This window comes from Cenococcum geophilum (assembly GCF_001692895.1).
Source record: "Cenococcum geophilum 1.58 unplaced genomic scaffold K441scaffold_32, whole genome shotgun sequence".
NCBI classification, from domain to species: Eukaryota; Fungi; Ascomycota; class Dothideomycetes; order Gloniales; family Gloniaceae; genus Cenococcum; species Cenococcum geophilum.
Genome location: NW_027137590.1, coordinates 276882 through 295145, shown reverse-complemented (window position 1 = coordinate 295145; position 18264 = coordinate 276882). Strand labels below are relative to the sequence as shown.

Sequence of the window (18264 nt, the reverse complement as noted above, 5' to 3'; positions counted from 1 at the left end):
AGATAGTTCTTATTTTAATTACTTACAAAATAGATATAAATACGGGGGAGTATACAGCTAAGTAGGCCAATATCCGCAAGCTTAATGGCGTACTTAAGGACCTTATACGTCTCTACCAGTTATAAAAAGCAGACGTGCGTTAGAAACTCTGCATTAGCAGGCTTAGAAAGTATTTATAAGAATACAGCACTGCTAGCCTACTTAAGGTAACCCTTTTACCATGGTTCCGTAGGCTAGCTAGTATAGTTGGCCGCCTAAGAGACTTCCTAACTAAAAACCGCTGTGCGGATATCCTTAACTACTACTAATAGACGTTACGGAGATAGGCTTTTAAGGTACCGCTTAATATCTATAGGCGACTTAGTGTTATAAGACTTCTTAATCTAAGTATAGAGTAACGCTATAATACGAGCGTCGAAGCTATGGAGAATTAGCTCCTCCATATAATAAAACGGCGCGCACTTAGCTGGGATATTTCTTTAACCTAGGTAGTTTATATAGGTATACAGCATAGAGTACTCTTAGGCTAATTGCTTGCCACTATAGTAATACTATATAACCATATATAGGTAGTTTAGCTTTAGGTGCCAAAGAGCTAAAATAGGCAGAGCCTAATATAGGCTATTATAGGCGGATATTAACTTAGTACGTTCTCCCTAACATAACCAAATAAGCTTTACGGTCTTTTAATTACTATAGATTAGAAATAGTCGCTCCTTAAATACTTTATTAGTACGTTATAGATTTATTTAATAGAGAAAAATATTATTTAGTACCTTATAGGTTTTAGATATAGAAGCCTCTCTAGTTATAATAGGTTCTAGGTTAAACCTAAACGTCCGCGTAGCGGGTATTACATTAATAGAAGGCATACGTAGATATTTAAACCGCGGGTTTTTGCTAAGTAATATATTAAGGCCTAGGTACGCCTCTATAATAGCTTTATAGATTAAAGCTGTTAAGATCTACTTTTATATCTTATCTTATAAATTACCTAGAGCCTCTATAATATCCAAGAACTTAATTAGAATATCTATACAAAGCATGCTCTATTAAAGCCCACTATTAGGTATACTTACACTAAAGATAAGCTTGCCAGTTATACGCAAATAGAACGTCCTAGTATCCCTAAGTATTTAATACTAAACTTATTAGAGGTAGTTGAAGTTATTATAAATAATAATAGTATTAGAAGCTGCACCCATTAAGCGGATTTTTACCTATATATAGGTTAGTATATACCTACACCGCGGAGATTATAGGCTAAACCTTAATTCCTAGGCTATCCGCTCCTTCTACTAGTTTAAAATAATATAACTATTAATTAATCTAAGCCCATAGAGCACAGAAAGTACGCAGCGCTTAACGCCGTTAGCTTAGAGATATATCCCTAACAGCTATAGGATATAGTTTACGGAGTTTTGTAAAAGGCCAAATATAAGCGTAGAAGCTATTAGAACCGCACGGCCTTTATATAAAGAATATTTGCGTTAACCCTCTTAACATACTATAATTATATACTCTAGTATAGATGCGTAAGTCTTTACGGCTTAATAGCACTGCCTAAGGTTAAGCTGCTTAATATCCGCATATTGGTCAAAGCTACCAAATAGTAACTCTTTCTCCCTTAGCTCTTTAAGCTCTCCCTAGATAATAAGAGTAACACTAGCACCTACTATGCCGCGCTTCTCTATCTCTTTAGTATAGATATCTAGAATATTAGCATCCTCTAGGAGTTTATTAAGGAGCTCCCTTACTTTTTTTTTCTTTAGTGCCTTACGTAAACCTTTAGCTATTATAATCCATTTAAGCGCTAGGTCTCCTATAGATATCCGCTATAGCCTAAGACAGTTAACAATTACCCAGACCTTCTCTGTAGCGGATATCTTCTTAGCAGATATTACGGATATTGCGGGTATTTTATTAACTCCTGCTTTTTTATTCTCTTGGGGATCTATATAGTTTAGCAGTAGTGAGTAGGCTATTAAGGACCGCTATTAAGCTATAAATAGCGATAGGGGAGATAATAGGGGAGACAATAGGGGAGATAATAGGGGTAGAATAAGACGGCTGATGCCCTCGGGCACTATATCCGCTATATCTCTTAATCCTCTAGCGGTATTGGTTAATAGAGAGGGTAGTTTATTATTAAAAGCTTAAGAAGACTGGCTCCTGCTAGACAAAATAGAGGGGTTTCTTCAACGCCTTTTAGATGCGCCTATAGCTGGTAGTTGGTTCTAGAAAATCCATTAATTAGAGAGCTGATTAAGGTAATTCTAATGTAGGTATTAACAGGATAATAGACGTGGCGGTTACTTACATTAATTTCATTAAAGTTAATGGTTTACCTTATATAAACAGACCGGCTCGGCTTCCAAAAGCTTACCAAAGTGGCTCAGACCAAGAAACAGATGGATCGATCGAATAGGTTAGCTTGCGGATATTCGATTATCCGCGCAGCGGATATTCATCTGTTTCTTGGTCTGAGCATGCTGAGTCAATCGCCCTACATATACTCGACCACTCACGTGCGTATATGTCGGCCCAATAGGCGGTTGTCCTAAAATATTTAGCGTTGAACAAAAATTGTTCTTGGCGTTTAACGGCACCACGTATTCAAGAAAGTTAAGGTTTCGATGGACACAAAAACCTGCTCAAGGGTAAGAGAGTAATCAGCACGAAGGACACTTTGAGCCTTCGAAAAATCGCTTGCGAAGCTAAGTGCGCAATTCGACTTGTCACGTTGCTGAAGTAAGTCTGCCCGGGCGCCTGGCACTTCGGCCGGAATATTTAGTTAGCTTGGAGAGCACAACGCTTCCTGGGCACAGCCTATGTACGGCAAACCTTGGAAAGGCATGGTCAGAGCTTCTAGGCAACATGTAATGCATCTCGGCCTCTGCTATCTAACATTCCAATCTCTATCATCGTATAAAACTTCTATGAATCAGAAAAGAAAAAGGTAAGACAATCATATCTTCATCTCCTCCAAAATCAACCATATCATCAACACCATGCAAATTTCCCATACGCTTAGGAGCTCCGTTGCAACCGTCGAAGACAGCTTTAATTCACAGCCAGATCCTCAAGTGCCTCTCCCCGTTCACATCAACTATACACTTGAATCAACAGGCGCAGCCACGGTCATCGGATATACATCCTCCGACACCATCTCCATTACGCTGCCAATCCTTCCCGCGACAGCTTCCCTGTAGACTGCCTCGGGCGCAAAGTCCTTAGGCAATCTTAACCTCCACCTTTATACGGCTCCTTATGGCCTCCTCATCAGAGCTGCCGGAGCCTAGGTCCTCTCTACTACTTCAATCATCAAAAAGATGGAGTATCAATCACCTTAAGGCCCTCAGAGTAGCTCAACAGCTTAAAGTACCGGCAGTAAAGCTTGTTGGTCCCGCATATCTACCTACCGATAAAGACAAAAGTAACTTCATTCTGCTATTTCTCGGGTACTGCGTGCAAGGCGCTAATTTTTATATAGTCTTTCAGCAGCTTGCGGAAGAGATTGCTCAGCCAACAGAGGCCGATTTAGAAGATTTTAAATACAACTTATGCTTTCGACAACATCCTTTCCGCCCGTTCTTCATTGAAATTTCCCATGCATCGTGGTCTGATAATACGGAATACTCTTCAAGGATTCTATGGAATTTTATTGAAGAGCTGACATACTCTGTTGAGATGAAAAGAACTCGTATTACGTGGACATATAGAAGGAGATCAAGCATGACATTCACAATTCAGCCTGGCGGTATTAAATGTGCGATAAGCTGCGAAGGGATTATTCATCCAGTGGATTGTACAAAAATGCTTCCGATTGCCACGCTCATAGTAAGTTTAACTCTTCAGTTATAACCAGAATCTAATAGTAAAATCTAGGCATGGGATTCGGATTATAAGATAGATCCTATCGCTCAGCAAGCATTGCAAATCTTAGGACAAGGGATTACGATATACACTCAAGAACCAGGACGGGATAGTTATAAAGCATTTGTTCTCTGTATGCAAGGAACTTATCTACAACTCGCTACTGCTACTCTATACCGCACCTATATAGAGGAGCTTTGCTAAAATAAGCCATTAAGCCGAGATCTATATCTTCGCCGCTCAGAGCTATTTGACCTTCGCAAACCTGTCTAAAGAGTTGAGGCTCTCCGGTTAGTTATGGGTCTTTTAAAGCTCCTTGAAGAAAGTAGGGCTACCTAATAAGGGGTAGAGCAAAGGAATACGGTAGCTCTTCAGCGCGTATTCCGTAGGTAGACAGGTATTTTATAACTGCTGTTGCTATCCGTCAGAATTGGTCGTTACGGTATCGATAAGAGCCCACCAATCAAACCGGTCAATCCTAACGCCAATCACTGTCCTATTTATAATTTGTTTCTGTCCTTTTGCTCCCTATTATCTATCTACTAGGAGCCTAGTAACAGTTACCTCCTAGAGATCCTGCTGCGAATGCCGTGTCAGGCGTTTTCGAGCCATTCTAGATTTCTAATGCATCAGAACCTTTCCGTGAAAACCACACCAGTATGCAGTCCATCACTTCTATCTTTTACCACAAAAAGCAGCATTCCTATTTCGCACCTTTAAACCCTTTCGATCTCATTAATACTCGTCCACTCTTCTTTCCGACCAGTCCTCCATCTCCTATAAATCGAACAACTCCTTCGGCTGTCTCATCGTATCCTCCGGATTCGCTACCGTATGCCCAATCGTCCTCTCATCCTCGTAGAGCTCATGATCGTCCCCCCCTTCTGAGTCATATCCCCAAAGAAATGAATCTTATCATAAACCAACCCACTCCTCTCCTTCTCGGCCTCCACATGCCTCAAACAATACGTCTCATCCCACCCAACCGGAAAAGCATCGAAAGAAATCTGGCCCCCAATCGAATACGTCAACCCCAAGTCCGGAAACTGCCTCTTCAACGCCTCCACCATCGTCTTCCTGATCCCATGCTCCTTATCATACCGCTGGAACTCGTCCCTCTCCACGTTACCTGCATTTCGTCCAATTGGCGAAATATTCACCATACCACTCCGGAACTCCACAAACGTGCCCCGCTTCACGGGAATATCCAAGTCGGCAATATATTTCAGCACCCAGTTGATAAGCGCCTTATACTTTGTCTCGCCGATCCAGTCGATGAAGGAGGTGCTAGAGAGGGGGACGCCCATTTTGAAGGCCGCGAGGCCGTTTTCGGCAAAGCAGAAGTCGAAGAGGGAGGTCACGGGGGCGGAGGGTGTGCTGAGCTGCTCCTACTGTTTGGCGAGGTTGGAACCACTGACGTAGCCGATAGCGCATTTGTGGTGAAGATGGGAGAGGAGGGATTGCATTTCTAGCGAGGCAGTCTAGACGGAGGTGCTAGTTGGGACTTTTGGGACTTCTTGGGGGAGAGAGGGAGGGGGCAAGGGATGTGGGCGAGTCTTTTTGGGGGGATGGTGAGACTTTCTTTGCAGACTCTGTAAATTGGAGAGGGAGTATGTCGTGAATGGGTTCTGTCGAGTGCCGGGCATGAATGGAAAGGCACATGCCCGTCTCGCTGGAACCAGGGTCTTATCGACGTCGAAGAGGCAGATTGTATTTTTCATCGGACGGGCCTCGAGGGGAGGGTAGACGCTTCCTGCTTGGGTCATGACTGCGGATTGCTGTTTGTGTGCGATAGGAGGTGACAATTGGCTTTCACAGGTCAATTGGATTGCTTTAACTGATACCTTTTCAGTTGTGGGAAATAATATTCGTTGTGTTGTGGGGGAAAAAGAGCGGTGGGAGCTCGTATCCACTAGCAGAAGAACCTCATTCGGGGTGGAGAAAGTACGGTTTTTCCAGATCTTGGCTTAACTCCATTGTGTGGTCGAGGGGCCAACAAAGTTCTCAGGTTATACCCGTCTTGCAATTATTGGGAAGATTTTCTGGTTCAAAATGTGATGAACTGGTCCATATCGGTAAGTTGGTTGCGACACGTACCCACAAGTTTCATGGCACCCTGGTTATGTAGCTTAACGAGATTCATTTTCGTCAAATCTATATAAAGTTCTACTACAGCAGAATGCTCTGACTCAAAGCGAGAGGTCCACCGAAGCTTGCGCTAAGGTTGTAATCGTCCAAAAAGAACATAGTGGATATCCATCGCAATAGCACATAATACCGAAATTACGCCCAGATCACAACCACTTTCTTCGCCTGAAGTGTCTTTGGTTATCGAGCCGTGCTCCCGGACCTAGAGGCTGCCTCGTCGGCTTGGAAATGAGACCCCTTCCACTGCAGGATAGTCGACGAACCAACTAGCTCTGTCCTGCGCAGATTCGTTGATTAGGCCGCAGGGTAGCTGGCGTCCTTCCTCTGTATCGAAGATTTGCTTCATGATTTCCTTCTTTCCCCCTCCGGTAGCCACAAACCCAATCTTGATACCGTGGGATGCTACGGGAAGTGACAGGGTAATTCGTTTTGGTGGTGGTTTGGGTGAATCGCTGATGGGTAAGACCCAGGCTTCGGCTTCTCTGAGGAGGGGAGAGCCGGGGAACAGACTGCAAGTATGACCATCGGGACCGCAACCGAGGAGGAGTAGGTCAAACATGGGTACTCTGACACTGTCTCTTGCTGCAAAGCACTTGACCAGTGTCTGCTCGTACTGATCTGCCATCTCTTGAATGTCATCCAGATATTTATCATCGATCGGGTAGACGGTAGGTTTGCCCAGCTCAGCTGGTATTTTATCCAGAAGCTCCTCCTTCACCAGCCTGTAATTGCTGTCTTCATGGTCGAGCGGGACGGCGCGCTCATCGGCAAAGAAAACCTCCCACTTGTTGAAGTCAAGCACGCCGTCGCCATTGGTCTTCTCGAGGAGCGCTTTCGCGAGGATCTTGGGGAGCGAACCACCAGACACTCCGACCCGGAATATGTTATGGCGTTCGAAAGCATTATTCTGTGCATCGAGAACGAAGGTTCGGAGGTTTTGAGCGAGCTCGTCTGTGTCCGGGTAAGCGTAGAGATTCGGAGGTTTTCCCATGGTGGCGATGAATGGTGGTGAGAGCAGGAGGGGCGTGATGATAGGTTGGTGGGGCTAGGAGATTAGATTGCGAATAATGAGGCTGGAAGCGCCGGAGGTGGAGTAAGATTTGATGAAGCCTAGCTTGTCAGTTGCAAAGAATGAGATAGGATGAGGATCAACGAAGTCTGAGAAAAGGCTGGGTCTGCTGTAGTAATCAATCAATGACGGCGGGCCTTCTCTGGCCAAATTGCGGGCGTTAAGTTTGGAGATAGCCAGATTGCCAAATACCCGATTGATTGGAATTATTCTGCTTGCGACCACCCTTAAGCACGTTTTGATTTTAACTGTGCTAATTGCTGAAACCAGAAAAGCATAGCACCATGAGAAATGATGCCGGCAAACTCGATGATCAGGCCATGGCTTACTTTTATCGCGATTCTTGGTTAGATTTTGACAGGTTTTGGGTCGGAATTGAGATTGGCCGCGCACGTGACTCTTAGACTACAAGGGCGATCTCTACACGAGTATCCCTTAACCCGTCAATTATGGCGCAACGTTATCGATAAGGCCCCAGCCAATGAGGAACCCTAGATTGAACGAACTTTTGGTGTTGCATGCACGGACCCATCACCTTATCGATAAAGTAGGACGCCAACAAATTAAGAAATAAAGCACTGTTCTGCTTTCACATCCATCACTTAGACTCCACAATAAAACCCACTGTCACACAACCTTCCTGTATACGACGGACAGGAAACTTGATTTCGACCACCTCTAGCGCTAGGCTATAGCCCGCACTCAGCTAGTCTTCTGCCGCTCTTAATGCCACAATGGCTTTCGAATCTGTTATTCAGGCGTTGCATCCTGTTAAAGTGGTTATTTGGGGTGAACAGGCAATGGCCTTTCTTGGAGCGGGGACAATGCTTAATGTACGCCTTCTACTACGCATACTAATGGTTGTACTAATAAATATAACCCAGAGCTATATGCTGATCCCTTCTGAATCTGATTTCGACCTGGCCGCACAGAAGTTGGTTAAGGCAGGTTTTCGCCCCGCCCCATGGTCGTACGGTATAATCAATCCAAAACTTCTTCCAGACGACGAGATAGCTCGACGGATTAATCCTATGGAAATTCCTGGATACCAAATGCTGGATAACAACTCCGTGCGGTTCCAATTTCCAGCAGGGCTGACTGGCCCCGAAAGAGTTGTATTGCTTCGAAGCACATATATCGGCCTTACCCCCCCTAGCGATCTGTCATCGATGCAGAGATTCCATTGCCATGAGAACTTGTATTATCCCAAAACGGCTCCCCTCCTAGAGAGCTTTATTAGGACCCTCCTCCAGGACTCTCCAGGATTCTGGCGCGACTCATTAGAGTGCTGGTCTATATCCTATGTGTATGGCATACCAATGGTTGAAGACACGGTGCTTGATTCTTGCGAGGAAGAAAGTGTTAGATTATGGTTTAACGAAAAGATTCGCCGAGGAAAGGGTGGCCTAGACAGAACTACGGTCACCAAGAGAGTGGGTAAGGGCCAAGTCCTTACCAAGTAAGCCCTTCTGAATCTTAAACCCCGCATATCTAGAGATAGCCTGCGACAAATCTTAAAGAGCCAATGCCCTTAATGCACCTCACTGCCGGTCCGTGAGTTCCAAAACGCGCAGCGAGCATGGGAGAATAAGTGAGTGCTAGGCAGGGGCGGACGAACATCTGACCGCGCATTAATGTCTGGCGTGCATTCTGTGGTGGTTATCACGACCACTAGAGTTATATATAGCCTACAGGATGGATGGCAAATGTACCTAGTTCTCACCTCGGCTCTATTTGAGAGCAAAACGAGGGGGTAATAGGGAATTAGCAGCATGCATCTATTATAGAGCGGAGTACAGAGTCGTAGCTACGGCCATCAGTCGTTAATCAATCTGTTTCTCACTTTCGCATTGCACCGTTACAGTTATGAGCCCGGCTTGCAACGAGGCAGCTGCATTCAACAAGGCATATAATTTTTTTACAAGCTTTTTTTATATTTAATAAATTAACCCTTTTTTACTTCCTACTAACTAGATCTATTAAATATATTATTTTTATAAAAAGGTAAAACGAGAACTATATTTATATAGGTTATATCGAGTAGACTTACTATTTTAGCGTAGTACTTCACTAATTTAAGGTCAGAATCACCTTATACAAACTCTACTTCTGGTTTTAGGCCTGAGTAACGTAGGGGTGTAACGTGAGTAATAAGTAAGCAGCTTAAGCCGTAGCTAAGCAAGACTGAGCTTGCCCTAAGCAGACTTAAGCAAGCGTGAGCGTGCCTGAGCGGATCCTAAGCTCGACTGATCCACCCCTGGTTGTGCCTGATTTGACCCTAAGCATACAAAGGAGGTCCCGAAATTAGGCCTAATAACTTATAGGGATGCATCGTCTCTCAGACTAACCGGTCCTATTTCTGGACCCTAGAGCCAGGAAGGCCCCAGTTCTAGGACTATTAGATTCGCTAATACTTACCTTTTAATCAAATATCTTTAAGGCTGCCACGATGTAGGAACATCGCTCTTCTAGCTAATAGCAGTCTCTCTTCAGACTAGCTTCATCTAAGGCTCCTGTTAATCTAACTACTATTAGATCTTGTATTTGCTCTATGTCGGTCCCTGATAGTCCACGAGAGCGGGCGCCTCCTATAGGAAAAACACGCAATTACACGAAAACCTCTTTCTTCCGTTCTAGCTGCTATTCCGTAGAGTCCAGCCTGCGTCTAGCATGCCATTCCCTAATACACCTATCATCCTTCATGTTTTACCGCTCGCCACAGCCTCCGTTGTCGTCGTTATCTCCGCGTCTCCGCGGTACTCTTATTCTCTCTCCCTCCCGTCACCTCTCTTACACTCTTCAGGCTAGGTAGTATCGTTCTAGTTCTATAGCTTCTATATTAGTCGATCGCGATATTCTTTTCCGTAATTTCCTGGGCTGTTTTAAACTAATCTAATATACGGATCTTTAGGGACTATAAGGGCCCGGGGAGGGGAGTGAGTGGGCGTGTTGCGGCAATTGTGGCGTCAGGTGCTTTTCGACGAGGGGGGAGTTTGAGGTTGGCGAGGTGGGGGTGCCGAAAGCGATTGTGGAGGGAATGGGGGGTCAAGATCCTGGGATCCAGGTTCGAAGAGAGATGGTGATGGTGAATGTGTGGAGACCGAAGGAGTCGTGGAAGCCGGCGTACTGCAGTGGGTCATACTTGAGCGTTGATGCGACGAGTTTGGATGCTGGTCAGGATTGGATTTGCGGAAGTGCGACAAGCCGTTTGAGGGTAGTTACTATTGAGGCGAGAGAGGTGCTTTGAGTTGATCCAGGTCGGGAACGACTACAACTGCTATGACTGGACGGTCCACATTCTCAGCATAAAGTGCCTAGGTGTAAACTAGTCTTCGTGAACGGACAACAAGGAACTCCGTCTACCTTCACCTACGTATCGGTAAAGTTCGTCCACAGTTATCGATAAGGCTTGGCCAATAGAATCAATAGGACCTAGGCCACAGGAGTCGTAATCCTCACCCATAGAGGTTCGAATGCGGGCAGTGACTAGGGCTTCGGGAGGCGTTGTTTGGCCTTGCGAGTTGGTGGAATATGGCATTGAGTCGGTGGAACAAAGTCTATATTATTAGAAGTACGATTAAAAGGCATGGTTGACAAAAATATATTGATTGAATCTATAAATGATGCGGTGTTCCCGCACGGGCCACATACTGTGTGGACGTCACCGTTGCGGGGGATAGCCATGTTGGGCAGCACGCTTTTTTTTTATTTTTATTTTATATCCGTTGTATTATACTACGTAGAATACTGCGCATGCAGCCTCTAGGCTATGGCGCTATGGCTCTATTTACATGAATCCTTCCCAGACAGCACGCTCAGGCAACGACATACAGAGGCGTGACGTCTACCTAGATAGGGGTATTCAAAACGTCTTCACCACAGGCCGCCCTAGGGATATTTCCAGATCAACTGCACTAATCCCTTCGACGTATCTAGATTGGACTCAAGTTTATGAGAACTCGAGAGGCGAGAACCGCAGGTCGTGTCTTTGCTGGCGTGGCTCCTGTGCTAAGGTCAATTGGCTCCCGTTTCTCAGGAATGACCTTGTCAAGCCGGCTCTCGAAAGGCCGTCGGTGGGGATACGGAGTAGCAACTCGGTAAACTTCGTCCAAGTGCGTTGCCTCCTTGAGTGTAGCAGGGCCCTTCTAAGTTTCTTCCTTTTTGAGTATAGCTTCAGTCACTTTGTCTTTTCTCTAATGCTAACCTCTTCTCCACATTTAGTGATATTTACTAGTTATAGGTAAACCTAACTACACCCCTCCATGCAACTCTCTGCAGTTCGCTCCTTCTCTCCTTCTTTTCTTTACTCCTCTCTACATACTTAGGAATATAACTAGTAGCGTCCGTTTTCATACTCTTCCAATCAAACATCCGACCGGGCGTGCCGTATTTGGCAACGGTGCTGCGCGGCCCCTATCTTAGCCGTAGAGCTAAATTCACTTTACCAGGATCTCTTAGTTGCTGAGACGTAGTACTAGACGGGTTTCCAATCGGGTCAGACTCACGATCGTTCTCCAATGGCGATAGCAGATCAATCTCGATGGACTGTTCTACGATGTTCACGCCATCTTCTTGGATATTAACAAATTGCGTGACGTAACTTCGCGTTTGCGGCCGAACGCTCTCGGCCAGCCTATCAAGAAAGTTTTCCGTGACTTGGAGACCAGCACGTCAGTAGGCACACGGCTTCAGACTGTAGTTGTTCGGGGAACCCACGTTCAAAGCAAGCTGAGGCGGTGTGGTCACCCCCTAGCAACATCAATCTGTGCTTGCCGGTGGAGAGATCGCGAACAACCTTCAACTGCGCATTGGAGAGGACAAGATGGCCAATCACAATATCGCCGACCTCTCTAGGGGCGTTATTAGCCTCAGCTCAAAACCAGTGTGGCATTATTGTATGGCGACTGTTCTTACCTCTGATAAACGACACGGTCACCATGCCTAATATTTTGAAGGTACTGTATGAGCATGGCCTTCTTTGCCTCAGAAATCTTTGCGCGGAATTCTTGAGCAGCTGCCACCATTGTTAGCTCGTCACACTGATTGAAATGCGATGCAGAGTAAGTCGCAAGCGATCCTACCAGAACGGTCCGAAAACTCAAACTCTACCTCGTCGCATTTGATGAGCTGCGCATCCGTCTCGGCCGCCTTTTCGTGGACACAATTTACCTTACAGATGGTGGCATATCTGACACCTCTGCTGCCAGAGACCGTGGAGTCGTGAGCGACTATAGTGTCGTGGGTTAGCGCCGATATGGCTTTCCTAAGCACGACTAACACGGGGCCTCACTGTGTAGAGTGTATCGTTCATTCTGGGCACTCCCCTGGGTCCCAGCGATCCGTGGTTTGCACTGCACGGCAACTTGGCAAAACTGCTGGCTGGAGAAGCGGATACTCCCGAACTCGTGGGCAAGACTTGAGTCCCATGACGTTGCTCCCGGCAGAGCAGCGGACGCGTACTGCAAGATTTGCAGGGTGTCGACCTGCTCGACCACCAAGCGGACTCCATTGGCCACGAGCCGGACAGACAAGAGCTTCGCCGCCAGGTGGAGGACAAAACTGCACCGAAAACTCTGGTCAACAACATGCGGCGTTTCTGAGGTTTCGGGGACAGGAACTCACGCTCTAGATGATAGGACAGAAATCTCATCCGGAGAACGTCGCACCAAGGCCGTAGTCAAGTCGTTCGAAAAATGGCGGGCGGCTTGCAGAACCCCAAGCCGCTGTGCGGCCTTTTCTATCTCCGAGACGCCTGATCGAAACAGCTGTCAGCTACGTCGTCACATGTCTACGCTTACGACGACTTCTTACAGGCCGGACGAATGGGGGAGAGAATTAGCGAGACCGGAGAGCTGGAGAGAGGGGAGGCGACATAGACTTGCCATGTGTTATGGCAGGACTGATCGACTATCCGTACGGGGAGGCTAATAGGCAGCACTGAGTCTAGTTAGCCCAAGCTCTCGCATGAGAAACCAACAACTTGCGGGTAAAGCTGAGTTTCTCCGTGTGGTCATCTAGCTCGCGAGCCCCCTCCCGCCTGGATCTACCGCAAAGACAGCAGAAGAGTGAAGCAAGTGACGGGAGGCCACCGGATATCTCATCGCTAAATAGAGCCGGGTTGAAGGTCACCCGCGGGCAAACGGGAGTCATGTCTCTTGCTGGATCCCCAGGCTTCTTCTGGCGATACAATAAAAACGCTGCATCATTCCCAGTCAATAGAGTCAAGTCGTCCGGCGGCCCTGCATCCTCCGGCGCCGAGGCTGAAATAACGCTCTCGACCCCCGGTCTTTTGAGATTCGCCAGGAACCATTCGTATATCTCGTCCAACTTGCCATGGATCTTCTCTACTTGTCCTTTGATCGCAGCTTGTTGGCTCCTGTTACCACACAGCCACGTTAGCGTTCCGACCCGAGGCCAGCGGAATAGAGAACACTTGCCCGTTGATGACAGTGATAGCGAGATGAAGCGCATTAGTATGGGCGATCAGCGTCTGCTTCAGTTTGGCGATATCCCCTCCCTCCTTGGTCCACGCGACCTTCTTCCAGCTCTTCTTCAGATCCTCCCTCAATGTTCGAGTCCGTGGCTCTTGTTGGTCCTCGGTGGTCGAATCTAGCACTGAGTACTTCTCAACGAAGCTTTCGAGATGCACAAGCACGTCGCGACAGCTAGTTAGAATATTCGCAAGCCCGGGCTGCCGCTCAGACCGTGATTCCCCCGGATTTTGTGGCCCAGAGCCCTCCTCGCTTCGGTCGCGCTCGGCTAACGTTTGAGAGAGCAAATCGAATGACTCTTTGAGGGAGAATAAGAGGGCTTGGACTTCGGCGAATTCCGCAGGCGCTGATTTAGAGCCAGACGATAGGGCTCTAGCTACTTTGTACGCAATCTTCCCCAGCAGTATAATGTCCCCGACCGAAAGAGGTGATTGCAATGACATTTCCCCCAGGTATGGTTGGGATGGAAAATCCGACACTTCGAAGTTTCTCTCTAGACTGCTTCCTTGCTCTATCGGTGCATTTGTCGAGGACCGCTCTGATCACGAGTCATTGCCCCCCACGTCGGGGCAGAAAACGTGGTATTTATTTCAGGTTTCCGTATATTACACATGAGCCTCAGCCTGATCGATACGGAGTGGAAACATTACACCGCTATCTGCCACCGCATCCCCGTCAGGCTCGTCCCCGCTTTGGAAGTTTTAATAGATGTTCTCCATCTCCAAGTCTCCGCGACCGCTTTACATTTCAATGAACACACGGCGCCACTCACTTAGAGACTTTCCATTCAAGTTCGTCTGTGGCTGTTTTGCGAGCGCTCATATTGGCACTAGCCCTCCAACTAAGAATTGCTAACTCAACACTCTTCAACATGGCATATTCCCCTTACCAGACCCACGGGAGTCCCCTCGAACCGTATCGTATTCCCTCAGGAGTGTTCTTCACAGATTTTTGTCCCGAGGTGCCGCTGGATTGCTCGCCGGCGACCATCTTCCCAATCTTCCCCAATGCTCGCCCGGCCGTCAACCCAAGTATCGCTCCGCCCGCCGACAAGTTTCCCCACTCTCCTTCACAACCGAAACCACAGCAAGTCCTTTGCCTTCCGCTCTTAGACGTTGCAATCGATGTTCGTGTTGACTCTACTATCGCGACAACGAGGTTCATGCAGCGGTTCACCAACATATCCAACATTGCCATCCCCGAAGCACACTACACATTTCCGATATATGACGGAGCCGCCGTGACGACTTTCCGATACTATATTGGGGATTCGGAAGTGCTCATAGGCAAGGTGTTGTCGAACGAGGAGGCCAGGGATGAATACATGCGGGCCATTGAGAGCATGGAGGCCGCCGCGCTCCTCGAGGAGAGGACCCCCGAGGTGTTCCAGACGATGATCGGGAACATTCCGCCCAAGACGTCCGTGAAGATAGAGATTACCTATGTGAGCGAACTGAAATCAGACATTGGCGGACAAGGATACCTGGTCACGATCCCCACGTCATTGGCGCCGCGATATGGGACGCCACCCGCCGGATATTCGAGCTCCTCTGCTATGGTTCATACTGGTCTCGCCGTAGTCGTCGCGGTCAATTCTCACCAGCCGATTTGCCAAATCGAATGCCGATCCCACCTGGTTTCCGTAGATATGGGGTCGGCGGGGGCTCCCCCAGACTTGCTGGATTTCGACGCCTTCTACGCCCGAGCGAGATCGGGGCGGGAAGGGGGCTCTGCAGCACTCAACCCGTGCCAGGCGACGGTCAGGCTATCCGATCCGAATGCGGGAATGCATAAAGACTTTGTCGTCTTCATCAAGACCTCCGGGGATGATGACTCGGTCACCCGGTCTCAAGCTCTCCTCTCCCCAGCAAATGAACATGACCACTCGGCCCTGATGGTAACCATCCAGCCAAGCGAACTCTTCAGCACCTACAAACCCCAAATAGACTTTAGAGGCGAAATAGTATTCATTGCGGATCGCTCAGGGTCGATGGGGGGTGAAAAGATTTCTGGCCTTCGAGATGCCCTCCATGTGTTTGTCAAGAGCCTTCCAGACACCTGCACCTTTAACCTCTACTCCTTCGGAACCTCGTTTCGGTCGTTATGGCAGTCTTCCATGCCATACAGTCAGGAGACCCTGGACGAAGCCGTTTCTCATGTCTCGGGATTCTCGGCCGACATGGGTGGGACTGAACTGCTTCCCGCGTTAGAAAATGCCGTTATACGAAGATCGACGACTGGCCATTCTACTCAAATCATAGTTCTTACAGATGGGCAGGTCTGGAATGCGAATAAGACGATAAGCTTCGTTCAGCATACTCGGTCGAAGCTGGGGGATGGCTTCCGGCTTTTCGTACTCGGTATTGGCGACACCGTCTCGCATCGTCTTATCGAGGGGATCAGCGGAGCCGGCGGAGGGTTCGGCGAGGTGGTTGGCATCGCGACGCCAGACAAGTGGCAGTACAGGGTGATCCGGATGCTCAAGGGCGCCCTGATGCCGCCGACGTGGAACTGCGAGATAGACCTGGGGCCCCAGTTCATTCGCTTGGACTTGAACGAGGACAGCTTCCCTTGGGACAAAAAAAACGACAAACGGAACGTGCCGAACTCGTGGGAATACATCCAGGCTCCACAGTCACCTTCAATACACCATTTTAAACAGTCGTCCATTCTCTGCCTCCTCAACACAGGCTCCGCGGCCCCGCTGTCGTCGGTTACCATTACAGCAACAGCTGGCGCCAATCGAGGAGACGTTATCAAGGCGACCCTGCCAGTCCTGTCCATCGCGACTCCTGATAGGACTCTCCAGCATCTCGCGGTGAAGTCTGCCCTGCTGGACCTGGATATCAGAGCGGATCAGCAGCAGCCACACGACGCCGCCGACCACTCCGTGGCCAGCCGGAACGCCGTGCTCCTTGGGAAGTTGTATTCGGTGACTAGCAGGTGGACGAGTTTTGTCGCGACGAACCGCGATGGGTCGGTGGCCCGCCCTATCGACTTCTACGACGCCCTTGCTGGCGACCTTCACCTCCTGACGGCGCCTAAGCCGTATACAACACTCTGGATCTGGGCCATCTGAATTACGACCAGTTCGGAACACGGTTGCATCTACGCCAGGAAGCGCATTTGTAGAATTACCATCCTCTGCATCTGGCATGATGTCATACAAGAGTCAATCCTGTGGAATGTTAAACGAGCACCCCGCTTTCAGCCTCGCAAGCGAGAACGACTTTTTCAGCATCCCAAGCGAGAACGACCTTTTCAGCATCCCAAACGAGAACGGTTTTCCCAGCATCTCAAGCAAGAACGACTTTTCTAGCATACTACCTAACGGCTACCATTGCGGTTCTAAGTCACCCACATATGAGGTACAATGTGCAACCTCACTAGGTATAGGGGCCGAAGTACCTTCAGCGAAGCGCAGCATTGATGTTGCCGACATCGTTGGCTCGCAGACAGCATCTGGCCGCTTCAGAATAAGTGGTGGCTTTCGGGAGAGACTCACATCGAATCTACCGGTCGGCACACGAGAGGCTATCCAGGCCAACATGAGAGAGCAGAATGACGAACATGATAGTGAGGCAGTAGATACTGTCATGATGACTAAATATATTGAGACAAAGCTGGATGACAAGAAGGATCTCTTGGAGCTGGTGGTCGACAAGGCGGTTAGATCAGTGGAGGTTGCCAGGTCGGAGGGACACCAAGGGGCTGACTCCAGTGCAAGGACGATGGCGCGGGAGAGCAACTGCGACGCAGACGAGCCAGAGTCGGAAGAAGATGATGGATAGTTACGGAACTAACTCAAATATTGGGGAATATGAGAGGCTTGGCAAAGTAGCTAGTATATTACACGTATTTAAGAGATTGTTAGAGATAACTCAAGAAAGCGTAACTCCGGCGAGACAGACGCATCACGACGCATAGGGTGATTCATGAGACACCACAATTTGTCAACAGCAAAAGGAATGAACTATTTTGGTAAACAGGGGTTGGAACTCCTGTCCAGCTATGGAGGTCCCAAAACTGGGACCCCCGAGATAGGTCGCGTAGACTTGACAACGCTGGTACAGATGTGCCACGCCAGCAAGATATGGCTATCCAGATTAACTGGGGGGTCTCAGAAACGGGACCTTGAGTGAGACTGAGCAGACCATGAGCAGCCTGAGGCAAATTGGATTAGAGATTGAGTAGGACTGAGCAAGACTGAGTACCACCTAAGTAGAGCAAATTGAGCCGAAGTTGAGCTGGGGGAAATTTTGCTGACTCAACGTACCAAGACTTAATATGTCACACCAGTAAGCTGCGCGCACCAGTAAGCTGCGCACCCCCATCCCCCACCAAAAATCACGAAAACTATAGTATAATATCTTAACAACCACTTAATAAAAACTTCTAAAAATTTATATTTAAGCTTATATATATAATTTATTTATTTTATTTTATTTTAAATAAATTTATAAAGTGGTTATAAGATATATAGATTTGGCCCTAAATTGTATTTTAATCTCTATATTTTTATAATTACTTTATAAATTACTTTAAGATTAAAAAAGAAGAAATGGAGTATATATATAAGCTTAAATATAAAATTTTAGAAGTTTTTATTAAGTGGTTGTTAAGATATTATACTATAGTTTTCGTGATTTTTGGTGGGGGATGGGGGTGCGCAGCTTACTG

At 47.5% G+C, this 18264-nt stretch overlaps 9 protein-coding genes across 9 annotated transcripts; 4 read left to right on the top strand and 5 right to left on the bottom strand.

Annotated features, from left to right (window-relative positions):
• Nucleotides 1-3270: 3270 nt before the first annotated feature.
• K441DRAFT_678926 (uncharacterized protein) lies at nt 3271-4080 on the top strand (the record flags this gene model as incomplete). Its single annotated transcript, XM_067651205.1, has 3 exons — nt 3271-3436; nt 3494-3840; nt 3889-4080. 3 exons carry the CDS (start codon nt 3271-3273, stop codon nt 4078-4080), a joined length of 705 nt encoding a protein of 234 aa, XP_067501881.1.
• A 573-nt stretch (nt 4081-4653) lies between these two features.
• Nucleotides 4654-5642, bottom strand: K441DRAFT_688338 (putative phosphomannomutase; the record flags this gene model as incomplete). Its single annotated transcript, XM_067652175.1, has 4 exons — nt 4654-4757; nt 4808-5264; nt 5295-5357; nt 5541-5642. 4 exons carry the CDS (start codon nt 5640-5642, stop codon nt 4654-4656), a joined length of 726 nt encoding a protein of 241 aa, XP_067501880.1.
• A 332-nt stretch (nt 5643-5974) lies between these two features.
• On the bottom strand, nt 5975-7424 carry K441DRAFT_663000 (6-phosphogluconolactonase). Its single transcript, XM_067649130.1, has one exon. It carries the CDS (start codon nt 7013-7015, stop codon nt 6227-6229), a length of 789 nt encoding a protein of 262 aa, XP_067501879.1. The 5' UTR covers nt 7016-7424; the 3' UTR covers nt 5975-6226.
• A 469-nt stretch (nt 7425-7893) lies between these two features.
• On the top strand, nt 7894-8556 carry K441DRAFT_570676 (uncharacterized protein; the record flags this gene model as incomplete). Its single annotated transcript, XM_067643935.1, has 2 exons — nt 7894-7926; nt 7978-8556. The coding sequence occupies 2 exons, from the start codon at nt 7894-7896 to the stop codon at nt 8554-8556; spliced, it is 612 nt and encodes a 203-aa protein (XP_067501878.1).
• Nucleotides 8557-10018: 1462 nt separating this feature from the next.
• On the top strand, nt 10019-10379 carry K441DRAFT_180676 (uncharacterized protein). Its single transcript, XM_067640372.1, has one exon. The coding sequence runs from the start codon at nt 10131-10133 to the stop codon at nt 10338-10340; it is 210 nt and encodes a 69-aa protein (XP_067501877.1). The 5' UTR covers nt 10019-10130; the 3' UTR covers nt 10341-10379.
• Nucleotides 10380-11421: 1042 nt separating this feature from the next.
• On the bottom strand, nt 11422-12236 carry K441DRAFT_180622 (uncharacterized protein). The gene is made up of 4 exons (XM_067640368.1): nt 12008-12236; nt 11810-11943; nt 11599-11748; nt 11422-11532 (listed from the first exon to the last, which is right to left on the bottom strand). The coding sequence occupies exons 1-4, from the start codon at nt 12115-12117 to the stop codon at nt 11507-11509; spliced, it is 420 nt and encodes a 139-aa protein (XP_067501876.1). The 5' UTR covers nt 12118-12236; the 3' UTR covers nt 11422-11506.
• On the bottom strand, nt 12078-12804 carry K441DRAFT_180640 (uncharacterized protein). The gene is made up of 3 exons (XM_067640370.1): nt 12384-12804; nt 12175-12321; nt 12078-12107 (listed from the first exon to the last, which is right to left on the bottom strand). The coding sequence occupies exons 1-2, from the start codon at nt 12741-12743 to the stop codon at nt 12259-12261; spliced, it is 423 nt and encodes a 140-aa protein (XP_067501875.1). The 5' UTR covers nt 12744-12804; the 3' UTR covers nt 12078-12107; nt 12175-12258.
• On the bottom strand, nt 12805-14241 carry K441DRAFT_180639 (uncharacterized protein). Its single transcript, XM_067640369.1, has 3 exons — nt 13531-14241; nt 13078-13469; nt 12805-13030 (listed from the first exon to the last, which is right to left on the bottom strand). The coding sequence occupies exons 1-3, from the start codon at nt 14025-14027 to the stop codon at nt 12888-12890; spliced, it is 1032 nt and encodes a 343-aa protein (XP_067501874.1). The 5' UTR covers nt 14028-14241; the 3' UTR covers nt 12805-12887.
• On the top strand, nt 14010-16915 carry K441DRAFT_180667 (uncharacterized protein). Its single transcript, XM_067640371.1, has one exon. It carries the CDS (start codon nt 14456-14458, stop codon nt 16661-16663), a length of 2208 nt encoding a protein of 735 aa, XP_067501873.1. The 5' UTR covers nt 14010-14455; the 3' UTR covers nt 16664-16915.
• Nucleotides 16916-18264: the final 1349 nt, after the last annotated feature.